At 35.9% G+C, this 15,811-nt stretch overlaps 1 protein-coding gene across 1 annotated transcript in view; it reads right to left on the reverse strand.

The window, feature by feature from the left end:
- The window catches only part of LOC150107402 (mitochondrial coenzyme A diphosphatase NUDT8-like), a 104,883-nt gene that overhangs the window by 61,827 nt on the left and 27,245 nt on the right, over positions 1–15,811 (reverse strand). Inside the window, exons 2-3 of the mRNA XM_090391272.1 lie at positions 14,830–14,914; positions 5,237–5,325 (exon numbers count right to left, since the gene is read on the reverse strand). Of these exons, the coding sequence (XP_090247398.1) occupies positions 5,237–5,325; positions 14,830–14,887 (147 nt within the window). The 5' untranslated portion in view covers positions 14,888–14,914. The remainder of the gene's footprint in view (positions 1–5,236; positions 5,326–14,829; positions 14,915–15,811) is intronic.

Consider the following 15,811-nt stretch of genomic DNA (forward strand, 5'->3'; position numbering starts at 1 on the left):
AGATAATATATATATATATGAACAGAAATGTCCAATACGGAGGTATAAAAGTTTCACAGTGGCTACACAGCATACATAATTCAAAAGAATTAGTCAAAGAATGAAATTCCATATGACTGAGGTAGAACTCTCACAGTACCTATTTATACAAAGAAAAATAAAATGGAATGTAAGAATTACAAAAATGAATTTCCATACTTGATTGTTCCTGGTAAGATTTATGAAAGTACACTTGAAAAAAGGGCAAGAAAAATTTATTGTGGGAGATTTAGGCCAAATAATAGAGGTTGTCAACATCAAATTTTCATTTTAAGACAAATAGTGGAGAAGACAAAGGAATATAACAAGGATCTGTATATAAGTTTTGCAGATCTCTAGAAGGGGGTGCTTAAGGGTCAAAGCTGTATAACTGAGAGGAGACCTCCACATAGCCTTTAAAGGAATGCGAAGAACCGACCAGGGCTTATGACCTAATGTCCAATGCTCACCTTCTTGTGGAGTATCCTGTTGGGTATCTACCTGGATGCTGAACGAACGAGGATGGCTGGCAATTTGGGATTTAGATGACCAAATTGTATTCTTATTGGCTTAAACCAAAATAAAAAATGATGGTACAACATCACAAAATTTCATGCCGGCTGGGGCGTTGCACAGTTAAACAGGGCCCCCGTTGTTTTAGTCAGCTACTGAAACAAATCTAAAAACACATCCTAACTCAACATCACCAGAGTTAAAGATCGGTACTATCAACATAAGAAGCTTGAATGGTAAGAGCAATATAATAGTGGTGACTGAAACAAAAAAAAGATAAAAACTGGTGAGATCTTTTTCAGCAATAAATACAAAATGTTATATTCAGGCAATGACAATCAAGGAAAAGAAGGAGTAGCCATAGTATTCAACACAAAATATGAGGCTAATCTTCTTGAATTGCAGTCAGTCTCAAGTAGAGTGATGTGGGCAAATATCAGAATGGGAAACTAGACAATGAGACTTATTTGTGCCTATGGCCCCACAGAAGGGTCTACTAAGGTAGAAGCGGAGGAATTATTTGAAGCTTTAGAAAAAGCAACTGACATAATGAAAAGGGAAAACTTGGTCCTTGTTGGGGATCTAAATAGCAGAGTAGGAAATGATTGTCAGACATACAAAAATATTTTGGGAAACTTTGGAGAAAAGAGCAAAGCTAATAATAATAGCAAATATTTGTTGGATTTCTGTTCAGGACATGGACTGGTTATTACTAACACCATGTTCCAACATAAAAATGTGCAAAAATCCACATGGAGAGAAGAGGCAAGGAATAAGAAAAGTCTCATTAACTATGTTATTGTTGATAGTGATGTTTTCTCCCTGGTGCAGGACACCAGAGTGTACAGAGGATTTGAAATTGGAAGTGATCACTATTTAGTCTTGAGCAGGATAAAATTGAATTTCATATTGAAAAGAATAACATGTAAGAAAGTTTTAAAGTGAATAAAAGTTGAGCAGCTCTCAAATGTGAACTGTAGACTAAAATACACAAAGATTATTGAAGAAAAAAAGAAAGCGTTTGAGAACAAGAAACCAAACCTTAGAGATTCAGTGGCAAGACCTGAAGAAAACACTGATTGATTCAACTAGAGAGGCATGTGGTGAGGTTGTCTGCAAGGATAGAAAAATCAGAATTCCGTGGTGGACACAGGAAGTTAAAGAGGCAGTGAAGGGAAAAGAAGAAAGCATATCAAAAGTTCCTGTCAAATAAGTCAGCTTGTGCTTTTAGAGAATACAGAGACAAATGGAAGAAAGCTAAACACTGCGTAAAACTAGTTAAACAAAAGTCATGGGAGGACTTTGGCAAGAACATAGAAAATAAATATCAAAAGGTGGCAAAATATTCTGGAGGTTGTTGAAGAAGCTTAGGAATGGAGGAAAGAGTGTTGTAAAGGGAGTTAGAGATGATAAAGGTGACATGAAAACGGGAGAAAAAGATATCCTTGAATAATGGAATAATTACTTCGAAAAATTGCTAAATGAAACAAGCAGTGATAGCACAGTAGTAAAAAACACTCAACAGGCATATAGTCAGGAATACATATCCATACTTGAAGTAGAAAAAGCCATCAAAGGCTTGAAATGTGGAAAGGCAGCAGGAGTAGATGATATTCGACAAGAAATGCTGAAGTATGGTGGTTTAACAGTCTTACAGTGGCTACACTGCATAGTTCAGAATGCCTGGACAGAGGGATGAATTCCCGATGATTGGAGTAGAGCTCTCATAGTGCCCATATATAAAAAGACAAATAAAACTGAATATAAGAATTACAGAGGTATTTCATTACTGAGTGTTCCTAGTAAGATTTATGCAAGTATACTTGAGAAACGGCTCAGAAGAATTGTGGAAGAAAAGCTGGGTGAAGAACAAGCTGGATTCTGACCAAATAGAGGCTGTCAGGATCAGACCTTCACTTTACGACAATTAGTGGAGAAATAATGGGAATATAACAAAGATCTCTATTTGAGTTTTGTAGACCTGGAAAAGGCATATGATAAGGTTCCAAGAGAGAAGCTATTCAATACGTTGCAGTTATATGGTGTCAATGGGGCATTATATCAAGCAATACTTAGTCTTTTTTTTTTTGAATTGTAAGTCAGCAGTTAAAATTGAAGGAAGTTCAGGAAGATGGTTTAATGTTAAATCTGGTGTGAAACAAGGATGTACATTATTCCCTCTGTTATTCATTATCTATATGGATCACATTATGAAGGAAAGTGGTATTAAACATGATATCAAAATTGGAGATATTAATGTCATCTCTTTGCTTTATGTGGACGATGTTATACTTCTAAATAAATCCGCTACAAGTTAAATCTGTAATAAAGATGGTAAATTAAATATAGAAATAGACAACAGAATCAACATAGCTGGAATGGTAATAAGTCAATTGAATAAATTCATAGGGAATAAGAGAGACATTAGTCGGGACATAAATTAGCTTATACAAGACAGTTTTTTAAACCAGTTTTAACTTATGGATCTGAGACCTGGGTAAGAAGTAAAACACTTGACCAAAGACTAGAGACTGCAGATATCATCGAGAGTCCTGAGAAAGATTACAGGCATGAAGAGATGGCATCAATGGCAATATTATATTAAAAACGAGGATATTAGGAAAGAACTTGACATCGTTAGCATCCAGGAATGTGTTAGCAGAGTTTAAATGACCATACCACATTAAATGGTATGGTCATTTAAACAGAATTATTATTATCATTATTATTATTATTTTTCCGTGCAACTCCAAGGAGTCGACAGACTCATCGAGGGAGGCCCTAACATCATGTCAAGAACAACTATTCGACATTCACACAGTATCTATCATACCTTGCCTTGAGCTCATTCACGGTCGTAGCACCCACCACAGACTCTGGCAGCTTATTCCACTCATTCACCACTCTCCAAGTAAAAAACCTAGCTCTAACACCCTTGTTAACCACATTCTTGGGTGAGGAAAGATTAGCAAAGCAAGTGTTCTCTGAAAAGTTGGCAGGAAAAGAACCCAGAGGAAGACCAACATATAGGTGGATTGATACGGTACAAACTGCCTTAGACAATAGAAATATAAGATCTGATAATGTTGGAGTCTTGACAAGTAATAGACTGATTTGGAGGAAAATTGTAGACAGGAAGTTAGTAATGATGTAAATTTTTCATGTAGTACTATCATATCCTGTACACCCCTTGAGGGTACATGGCAGGAATTTGATGATGATATCTCTAGAAAAGGCATATGACAATGTGCAAAGAGAAAAGCTGTTTAAATCGCTACAGTTATATATTGTAAATGGGACACTATAATCAAGCAATACTATCTAAATTTGAGTTGTTGTTGTTGTAAGTTGAAAGTTAATACTTAAGGAAGTAGAGGAGGAAGGTCCGATGTTAAATCAGATATGAGACAAGAGTGTACATTATCTCCACTGTTATTCACCATCTATATAAATCGTGTAATGCCACTTTCCTACATAACGTGATCCATCTATATAGATCACATTATGAAGGAAAGTGGCACCGAACTTCATAATACAATTTAATGGAATAACTACAGCACAAAGAGAAATAATTAAACAGCGGATTTAATCATTTCTATATTTTGTCTGTTACAGAGATATGCTGTAACAGACAAAATAAATTTAGAGTGAAAATCTGCAGTAAAAAGACAATGAAAATGGATAGAAAAGGTGAACTGCATCCTGAATAGAAAACCCATAAAACAAAACATTTCAGCTATTTAGGAGGCACAATATTTAGTGAAAGTGACAAATTAAATATGAAAATAGACGACAGAATTAGCAAAGCTGGTATCATAATAAGTCAAGTGCATAAATTTATATGGAATAAGAGTGAAAATCAGTCAAAACACTAAACTACCTGTATGCACAGTGTGCCCTTTATGTTTTTTTTTATATATATATCTGACACACACATGCAAAAGGCCACAAGACCTATAGCACATTAGTGCTATGTGTGAGTAAAGTAATGAGACACAATTATTATATCAAAACAGAGAACTATATTTGGAATTGTCAAATACACAAATTCAAAATAATCTCCCTCCAATTCCACACAATGTTTACATTTGTCATACAGGTGTTCGAAGGCATGGTGGAAGTCCTGAACGAGAACCTCCTTCAGTGTCTGGATCACACTGTGTTGGATGTTCTCAAAAGGCTGTCCTATAAAAAATCATTCTCATCACTTAATGGACACAGTGTGTACAAGACAGTGTTCAAATCAATTTTTACTTATGGATCTGAGAGCCAGGTTAAAAATAAAACACTTAATGAAAGGCTGGAGACCACAGATGTGAGACTTCTGAGTAAGATTAGGAGAGAACAGAGAGGTATCATATTAAAAATGAGGATATTAGGAAAGAAATTGACACTGTAGGCATTCAGGAATGTTAGCAGAGCTATAATATCAGGTGATATGGCCACTGTTGTGGCCATACTACCCGAAAAAAAAATTTTCTTGCCAAGATGGCAGGAAAGTTTTTTTGCCAAGATGGCAGAAAAGACTATGATCTAGGTGGATGATAGATTAAAAAGTGCCTTAGAAGACAGAAAGATAAATTTTGATAATACTGGATCCTGACAGAGAAAAGATTAATTTGGAGGAAAACTCAACAAGAAAGTAGTAATGCTATAACATTTTCATGTAGTTATGGCTTTCTTTTAGTTTAGAAGTTAAGCCTACCTCAACAGTAACTCCCAAACGAGTATTAGCTGTTGCTCTTTCAGCTCCAGCTCTTCCACCCCCAGCCTGTTGTGATGCTACTCGACTGGCTACAATTAAATAGATAATGCATTCTTAATAATCTTAGAAACAAACATATCATACAAACAAGAAATGTTAAGATAATATTAAATACTGAAATGAATATTATTATTACAAGTTTCTTTATCCAGAATAGCAAGCAGTTTTTTTTTTTTTTTAAATACTAAAATAATTCATAAAATGAAATACAAAAAAGAAATAAAAAGAAATTTAAACACTCTGTTTCCCCATTCTTTTCCTTTCCTCAACTGTCGCCTAATTTTTTTTAATGTAAATCCTATCCACCAAAGGCTACCCATTCTTGTTGGTAAGTTCCTTTATGTTGTCCAACTTATCGCACATGCACTATGTACAATCGCATATGTGCTCATAGTACTTATCAGTATTATAAGCAAACTAAAGGTTGGATAAGCCAGAAACCCTTACATTAGAAACCAAAGGTGCAACATTTTTCAAGCTACTTCAAGGCCTCCAAATAAGCAGGTAGTATTACTCCATCCCAGGATAATACCATCACACATTGCCTGATGTAGTAGTCCCACACCAGGTAATGAAATTCACTCATCTCCAAAAGCCATTTGCAAACATCCATGCCTGCAGCATGTGTTGTTGTTATGTGCTATCTAGTCATTTTTGACTCTTGGTGATCTTGTGAACAAAGGCTCTCCATCTCTCTCTCTCTTGGCCTCTTGTCTTTTCCTTCAGCAGTTGTAAGTTCCTTTACGTTGTCCACCCAATTCTTTTGCAGTCTCCCTCTCCATCTCATGCTCTCAATCTTCTCTACCATAACTGACTTTTCCAGTGATTCATCTACTCACATAATATGCACAAAGTACACTGACTTCTGTTTAGCAATCATTGTCTCCAAAGAGCATTCTGCCTTTATATTCTCTAAAACCTTCTTATCAATCATTCTTGCAGTCCATGGAATTCTTAATAGTCTCCTTCATGCCCATAATTCAAATGAATCAATTCGCTTTCTTCTTAATAAAATCTATTTTTTCTAAATAAAATACTATTGATGGTAGTAGGTGGTAGATGGTGATGAGTGTGGGTGGTGGTGTCTCATTGTGTGTGGTTGGGGATTAAGTGGGGAAGACGGTGACTTGTGTGTGGCAGAGTAACGTGCCCTCCTGCAATGAGTCCATGGATTCCTTGGAGGTGACACATAATTTTTTTCTTCAGAAGCTTCTTCCAAACGTCATTCACATATTCTGCAGTCACCTCGCTCCATGCTACATCTACATTCTTTGTATAATGTAAAATATTGTTAGATCCTGAATGGATGAATTTAAATAAATTATTCATTCAGAATCTAATATGAGAATTCTAGCTAACTTAGATAATACCTGCTCACCAGCAGAAAGTTCTGATTTGTTGTATAGGAAATTGTGTAATAGTATATGAATTGTATAGGAAATGTTTGTAGTCGAAAACTAAATTGGAGAATTTAAGCTGTCTGGAACTTCGTAAATCACCAGACAGTAAAGAGCAGCAGTGCAAAGGTCACATCTGAAACGCAAGTGTCAGCTGTAACCTACTGCTGAAATTGAGGATAATCTTGAGGGCATAAAAATTAAGGGTCGTGGGGAAAAGAAGGCAGAGAATATAAGACAATACGTGCCATATTGCGAGGCTTTTTGTTCCTGACTTAACCTCAAAAATTCCTAACCAGTGGATGGAAAAAGGACCAGCCAGGGTCCTATGATGTTGGGCAGCGGGTAGTCATTCTGAGCATGCTGAATAGGATCCCATGATGAGCCGCTCACGAATCATTGGCCTATGGAAAAAATGTGCCAGACGCTGGATGTCCCATTCGATAAGGAGCGGAGATAACCCTCAGTCGAGGCAGTAATAAGTCTGAGTTTGGAAAATGTAGAAGGGACGATGTAGCCATAAGCCAGGCGGTGAGACAACTGATTGAAGGATGATCCGAACAACACGTGGCACTTAACAGACCTTCGGAAAGAACTGGGTAATGTAAAGACCTTTACTGTATGCTTTGAAAGAGATAGAAATTAATGTTAGATTAAGTTATGTGGACAATCCATAGAGGACTCTGATAAGAATTCGTAATTTGAGATCGCATAATTCTGTTGAACAAAGAAATATCAGAAATGAATCTATATAGTTGCATGTGACTGAAATTATATGTGTATTTGTATTTTGTGGATGACCTTTATCAGACAGTAACAAGTTGTATAAATTGTCTTTAAGAGTAGCATGCATAAAAGAATTGATTTAGAGTAATATCGTTTTAGAGTAATAACATTTAGTTCTATTGTTTTGGATGATTAGTATTGTGATCTGAGTGTATTTTGATAAGTTTAGCATTGTGTAAATAGCGTAGCATGAGATATTAACCTAGTAAGAGATTTGGAAGTTTAGTATTTTAATCCAATTTTAGTTGTCATTTGTTCCAATAAACATGTTTTGTTACATATACCTGACTCATGCCTGAATTTGAGATTTCAAGTTACCACTTCCAAAAATTAGAACCATAGCGGGAGGGTTTTTTGATGAATGTGTTTAAGTAATAGATCATTGGCCACGATTGCAATTAGTGCCGATATCTATTTAGAGTGTGTTAGAGTGAATGCCAACCAATCTAGGAATATTCCCTGAACCTGAATAAACTCATGTTATAGGATACTGGCTAGTGCAGCATAAAAATATAAATTTGCCAGTGTCCAAAAAGGAATCATTCCTAGGTAGGGTCGAGTTAAGCACTCATAAAGAAGTATATAAAGGAGGAGTATGTAAGACAAATAAAATAAGTTAAGAATAAGATTAGGTGATAAGATAAAAATATAACACAATGATATATATATAACAACAGGTATATTTAACAATATTACATTGGGGATTAAGTGGGGGAGACAGTGACTTGTGCATGCCCACCTGTGATGAGTCCATGGATTCCTTGGAGGTGTCATGTAATAATAATAATATATTTAAGAGGCTTCTTCCAAATGCCATTCACGTATTCTGCAGTCACTTCAACTGCTCCATGCTACATTCTTTGTGCAATGTAAGATATTATATTCCTTCCAAAAGTCTGAGGATTTTGTCACTAGCAGCAATAACACCTTGGTCTATGGTGTTGCAAGTGAGAAGTGGTATTTGGTGATATTTGTTAATCGGATGGCTGTTGTAAGAATGAGTGGTCATAAGTCAAAGACTGACTATATACATTACATTAAAGCAACTTACACTATACTAATGTAAGCTTAATAATGTCTAAAACTAACCTCCCAGATGGCAAACTAACCTCAGCTATGGCTTCAATGGCAGAATCATATTAAAAATGAAGATATTAGAAAGGAACTTGATATTGTTAGCATTCAAGAATGTGTGAGCAGGTCTAATCTAAGGTGGAATGGTATGGCCACTTAAATAGAATGAGTAAGGAAAGGTTATCAAAACAAGTGTTTGATGCCAAGATGGCAAGAAAAAGACCCACAGTAAGGCCAATGTCTAGGTGGATTGATTCAGTCAGAAGTGCCTTAGAAGAACGAAACGTTAACTACAACAATACTGGAGTACTGACAAGTAATTTAATTTGATATGCTAATTTTGAGGAAAATTGTTGATAACAGATCAACTCCTTGAGGGTGCATTATCAAAAAATTGATGATGATGATGAACTAACCTCCCTGGCCTAATGGTAAAAAATAAAAAAAATAACAAATAATTAGCAATCATAAACTGCATCAGCCAATCAGAAAACTTTTATTTTTGACATACAGTTATTATACCCCTATAGTTAGTCCAGTCACTTTATATTAACATATTCAGGATAGAAATTAATATATTGACAGGAATAGAGATGGAAGGGTATGATGTGTTTCGTGAGGACAGAAGGGGTAAAAAAGGGAGGGGGAGTGCTATTGATGATAGAGTTATGTCCATATAAATTAGATATGCAAGAGGGAAATAGTGCCAGTAGTTTTGAGGCAATATGGTGTGAGATAGAGGTGAATGGATCAAATACTTGGTGGGATGTTGTTATAGACCAGGTAATGTGGATGGTGGTGATAATGAAATGTACAATCAAATTAGCCAAGTAAATAAGAAAAGGGTGATCATTATGGGTGACTTTAATTATGGCAATATAGACTGGAATGATGAGATAGCAACTGGAAGTAAAGAAAATGAGTTTTTTTGAGTTTTTGAGGGATAACTATCTCAAACAGTATGTAACAGAGGGCACACGAGGATTGAGGTCTTGGATTTGGTCATCTCATCAAAGGATGTAATTATAAATGAGGTGTCAAATCATCCACCAATTAGTGAGAGTGACCATGAGGTGATTACCTGGGTGGTTGCCAGCAGTGTGAGGACCTCTGTGAGAAAAGGGTATATGTGGAACTACAGGGGGGGGGGGTGATTATGAAGAGCTCAGGAGACAGCTTGCGGGTGTAGCGTGGAATGAGGAGTTAACTGGAAAAGAGATCAATGCAGCTTGGGGGATTTTCAAAAACTGTTTAGTAGATGCAATGTCTAAATGTATTCCAAGGGTGAGAAGGTTAAATAAGGTGGGTGTGAGATGGATGAATAAAGAGATTAAGCATGCGATACAGAGTAAAAGGGCATTGTGGAGGCAGCATAAGAGAAGTGGAAATAACCAATTCCATGAGGTCTACAAAGACCAAGCAAGGAGGGTGACTTGGTTGGTGAGGGTAGCTAAAGAGAGGTATGAACAGCAGTTGGCTAATGAAGCCAAAAAAGAATCTTAAGGAATTCTTTCGATATGCAGCCAGCAAAAGAAAGAATAATTATGGAAGGATGACATTGATCGAAGAAAATGGTATAAAGACAGCTGATGCAGAATGTGTGGTGGAGATAATTAATGAACAGTTCATAAAGATCTTTCAATCTTGTGAATGTGACTTCATTGGGGGATTGAGAGCAGTTGATGATGGGGAGGAGAGACTGACTGTAAGTGAGCAAGAAGTGTATGGGGGAGTTGAGTAAACTAGATGTTAATAAGGCTGTGGGATTTGATAATATATCACCACGTATTCTGAAAGAATGTGCCAGGGAGTTGACACTTGCCTTGACATATTTTTTTAATATGAGTCTTGCACTTGGTCAAGTCCCTAAAGAGTGGAAGGAGGGCAAGATTGTGCCACTTCATAAAGGAGGTGATCGAACTCAAGCATCAAACTATAGGCCTATCTGTGTGTCAGGTGTTGTGGTTAAGTTGTTGGAGAAGCTTGTGAGAACTAGGATCCAGAGTTGGGTTGAAAACAATGGTATAATCTTTGATGGACAGCATGGATTTGCTAAAGGGAGCTCATGTTTTAGTAATCTACTTACTTATTACAATAAAGTGACTGCTTCCTTGGACAGAGGAAAAGGATACACGGTAATATACTTGGATTTCACAAAGGCTTTTGATTGAGTACCTCATGATAGGTTGACAGTCAAACTAGAGCAGATGGGGTTGGATATTAGATTGGTGCATTGGATTGGCTATCTGATAGGTATCAACAAGTTGTGTATGGAGGAGCGATATCCAGGAAAAGGAAAGTCGCTAGTGGAGTACCTCAGGGGTCTGTTTTAGGTCCATTACTGTTTAACTTGTATATTAATGATATAGGTGAAGATTTGGATGGAGATATTCAGTTGTTTGCAGATGATGCAAAGTTGGGACGAACCATGAAGTGTAGTGAAGATGTTGTGGCCTTACAGGAAGACTTGAATAGATTGAGTGATTGGGCACGGAAATGGGGATGTGAATTCAATGTTGTAAAATGTAAGGTTTTAAAATTTGGAAAACAAAGATGGGATGCAGAATTTATGCTTGGTGAGAATATATTGTTGGAAGTAAAGAAAATAAGAGATCTGGGGGTGATAGTGGATAAGGATCTAAAATTTTGGGGACACCGCCAAAATTGTGAAGACAACACAAAGGCTTCTGGGAATGATGCAGAGGACACTGACGTATAGAAGTAGGGAGATTTTTGTTCCACTGTATAAGGCTTTGATTAGGCCACACATGGACTATTGTGCCCAGATTTGGTCACCGGGTTTTCAGAATCCAAAGGAGACTCACTAAGGTAGTTTCTGACCTCTGGAATGTCGAGTATGAGGAAAGATTGAGAAGATGTAATTTGCAGAGTCTGGTGGACAGGAGGAAGAGGGGAGATATGATAGAGACCCACAAGTTGATCCTATAACAACCTCTGTAAGGGGTTGTTATAGGATCAATGCTGGAGAAGTTTTACAGAGAATAGTGGGAGAACCAGAGGTCATCCCTGGAAACTGCATAAAGAGGGTGTGAGTAGGGGAGTGAGAGGCAGGTTTTTTTCATGCAGAGTTGTGAATGATTGGAATGCCTTGCTTGAGAATGTGGTGTCTGCAAAGAGTTTGAATGTGTTTAAAACATGGTATGATGAGCTGAGTGTGTGATAAAAGGACCTCCAGATGAATCTTTGACTCCATGAGGTCTTGGGGTGGTAATAATAATAATATTCATTCACAGCTTAGTCTTGTTAATTATTTCCTTGACTTACAGTTACTGTATTTAGCCTACAGTCCTTAAAATAAAAACTTGTCTCTCCCCATTGACCTTTCTTGATTGAAGTTAACCTATTTAGTTTCAAGTAGCCAATAGCTTATGTGACCTTCATTATTTTTGTTCATAAAGCTTAATGTTTGGTACTCTATGCAATTAAGGATAAGTACTATTGTCAGGGTCAAATATGTGTTGAACAAACCTTGGAAATTTTTTAAGCCATCATTCTTGTTTGAGTTTCATTGTTTTATGACAGTCTGATATGCCTCTTTAAATATTCTTTCATACCATGTTCCTGTTTGATATAAGAAATGTGCACCTTTCCATTTAAACTTATGAAATGTTTAAAGAGAATGATCGGAAAGGTCTGTTTTCCTATGATGGATTAATTGGATATGGTTTTTGTGATCTTCTTTTCTGATATCCACTGTGAATCCAGTTTCAGCTCTGTATAAAAGGTTACAAGTACATTTATAAATAAAAGGTACAAAGGTAGTTTGACGTTTTATTTCCTTAAATTTCTATTTTTTTGGTGTGTTATCACTGTGTTCAGTATATATCTATTTCTTAAAATAATGGATCTAATGTATTGTAGATTGGTTTTGAGTTCCTTTTCATTGCAGCACATTCTTAATGTTTGTTCTCTTTTTCAGGGTATTTATTATCCTAGTTTTTTGTGTTGGTTTTACAGAAGCTTTAACAGTTTGATATAACTTTGATATAGTTTGATTTAACATCAAACTTTTTCCTGTACCTCCTTCAGCACAAACTGCTAACTTACAACTCAAATATACATGAAGTATTGCTTGATATAGTGTCCCATTTACACCACATAACTGTAGCGATTTGAACAGCTTTTCTCTTGGCACCCTGCTGTATGCCACTTTTAGATTTATAAAACTGATTCTGATATGTTCCTTTGACTCCTCCACCTTCCAGGAGCAGTCAGTAAGGGAAACCTCTGTAATGCTCACATTCAGTTCTGTTTCCTTTTTTTTTTTATAGATGGGTACCATGAGAGCTCTACTCCAATCATCTGGAATTTGATTCTCTAACCAGGCCTTCTAAATTATGCAGTGTAGCCATTGTAAAACTTTTATATCTCAATATTTAAGCATTTCATGTCAAGTAACATCTACCCCCACCTGCCTTTCCCACATTTGAGGTTTTTGATGCTTTCTCCACTTCAAGTAATGATACATATTTGGGACTGCATTCCTGCTGAGTATTTTCTACCACCATGCTGTCATTGATTGTTTTATTTAGCAATCTTTCAAAGTAATTACTCCAGACATCTAGAATATCTTTATCGCAAGTTTTCATGTCATCTTGGTCATCCTTCCACAAGAACACGAAATCTTTTATACACCTGGATGTTTATAAAGTGGAAATATGTCTTTAGGGGAGCGAAGAAAGCTACATGTTCATGTGGAAAGATACTAGATCAGACTGGGAGAAGTTTCAAAATCCACAACAAAGAGCAATGTTGAAAACAAAAGAGAAGAAAAAAGCAGATTCGTAGTACACATCCTCAAAGAACATCACATGGTAAATTGGCAATCCCCCTATTAATTAAAGATACCAAGAAATTATATAAAGTATAAATAAAAAAAACTATATGAGTTAAAACCTGGTATAGATAAATTATATACTTGGTATCTTTAATTTATAGTATAACCAAGTGAAAAAACTTCTAACACTCCCCCCCCCCCCCATGCCCTACTTAGAAGAAAATTACTTCTAAGTAATTTTCAGGTTGTTTTTTTTTCAGGTTCTTGGAGGACTCTTACAGGTTGTTCAAAGAGTCCTCCAAGGTCATTCACTCAAAAGGCACACAAAATAGAATTTAAGGAATGATTCTTCATGACATCTGGAAGTCATTAATTAATGTATGACATTAAAGACCTCTCACATGCCAGCAATCACATAGAGTTTACACAACGATGTAGAGATTGCACATAACATGCTTAATGATACCCGCGATTAAACTATCATTCTGGTTTTCAACTTATAGATTTAACTGCTGTTGGAAAATGTTTATTTTTTTGTTACCTTTACATATGTTAAGCAACTTCCTGAAGATGTTGTTAGCCACATAGACAGCAAAACATGTAGAGGAAATACATCTAGTATAAATAAAAAAACTATATGAATTAAAACCTGGTATTTATCATTCAAGCTAATCTACTTGTGGCGAATCACATAAAATCCAGGCTATCTCCATGTCCAAACAGTGGATGTGGCTCAAACTTTTAATGTACGTGCGTACATACTGAATTTCCATTGGCATACACTAGGTATCAATAATAAATGAAATAATTTATAATAAATGAAATATATATATAACATAGGTGGGCAAACTGCAACTCATGAACCGCATGTGGCTCCCGAGACAATATTGGTTTTCATTGCCATTTTTCCTAAACTTTTATATTAATAATCTATAGTAGTATAGTATGTACCGATATTAGAATATTTTATTTCGTAAATGCTTTAAAGATAAATAAAAAATAGATATTGTGAAACTTTAAATTTTTAGCTTTTAAATGGTACCAGTCAAAAGGGTTGTTAATGTGGATTTTATTATCGTATTTGGTTGGTAAAAAGTGTTTCGACATTTGATGGCCTGTGTTGCTCCTGCCAAAATTAGTTCCAAAAGTGATTACTGTGATTACTATGATCACTGCATTATCCACCGCCTCCGTTGCCTGGACTCCGCACCATCACTCTTCATGCAGTACACACAAGTTACGTGCTCGTGGTGGTGGTGGTGGTAGCGGAACATAACTAATGTAGTGTAGTGTAGTGTAGATAAGTACTTTTCTGATTAATAAATACTAAGATTGAAAATATTTTCTGCGGCTCTTGAACATTCAAAAATGTATCAAAATTATTATATGTGGCTCATTACTGAAGAACTTGCCCACCCCTGATATATAATAAATGAAATTTATAATAAAATAATAATAAATTAAATCATTCAACTAACCTGTAAATTCTTGTTGCAGAGCACGAACAAAAGCTCTTCCTACAACCTGAGCTCCCATAACAATAATCTGAGCAAGATATTTTGCCTAAATGAAGCATACACATATTAAATTTAAAGTCATCTCACTACAGAAAATAATGAAAATACTGAGAATATCAACAAATAATTACTTCTGAGATCTCCTAAGATACTATATGAATATACCAGGTTTTATTTTAAATTCAAAAGCATAAAGTAAAATCTTTTGGCCATTCTACCCACCTTTGAATATAAGCCAACAAAAGATCTGAAAATCTGATGTGGTTGCGCTTGACATTTCTAGGCATTTGATCAGTTCTGGCACAGAAGTCTGCTCAGCAAACTACTGTCTCAAAATAGCCTTCTACTCTGCAGCTGGGTCAGAAATTTGCTAAATGGTTGTACTCTGTGTCATGGTAAAAGGTTCTCAGATTTTCCCACCAATGCTGGAGTGCACCAGAAATCTGTGGTTTTCAAATACTCTCTTAATAACCTGAAATTGTATTCACAGATTTGCTGATAATAATACATTCTATTTCTCTTCAGTTGACAAATAGTGCATAATCATTAGAAGCTTCATTATCTACCATAACCAACTAACTCTGATCTCTTTGCTATTCTTCAGTATGTGAGAATAACCTCGTGAACTTTAATGCTATCAAGACACAGTCTTGGCACAAACACAGCTTGGCGATAGCCAAAACTAGGTGTACTTTTCTGCTCAAGTCAACTTCTCATTTGTCTGTAGAAATGCTGATAATCCAAATCCCAAATCTATTCAACTTTGGAAAATAGATCACATTCTGGGTAGCACATCAAAAATCTCCCTCTAAAACTCCTTGATATTAGCCAATAAAGGACAATTAACTAATTACCTTCATCTTACAGATTCCCTCTGATCACTCTCATTGTCTATGAAAATATATATTCTACAGATATTTTCATGGATAATGTACTGCTGAAT

The sequence above is a fragment of the Typopeltis vanoorti genome, chromosome 4 (genome assembly GCF_054136105.1).
Source record: "Typopeltis vanoorti isolate ZY-2024b chromosome 4, IOZ_Tvanoo_1.0, whole genome shotgun sequence".
Classification (NCBI taxonomy): Eukaryota; Metazoa; Arthropoda; class Arachnida; order Uropygi; family Thelyphonidae; genus Typopeltis; species Typopeltis vanoorti.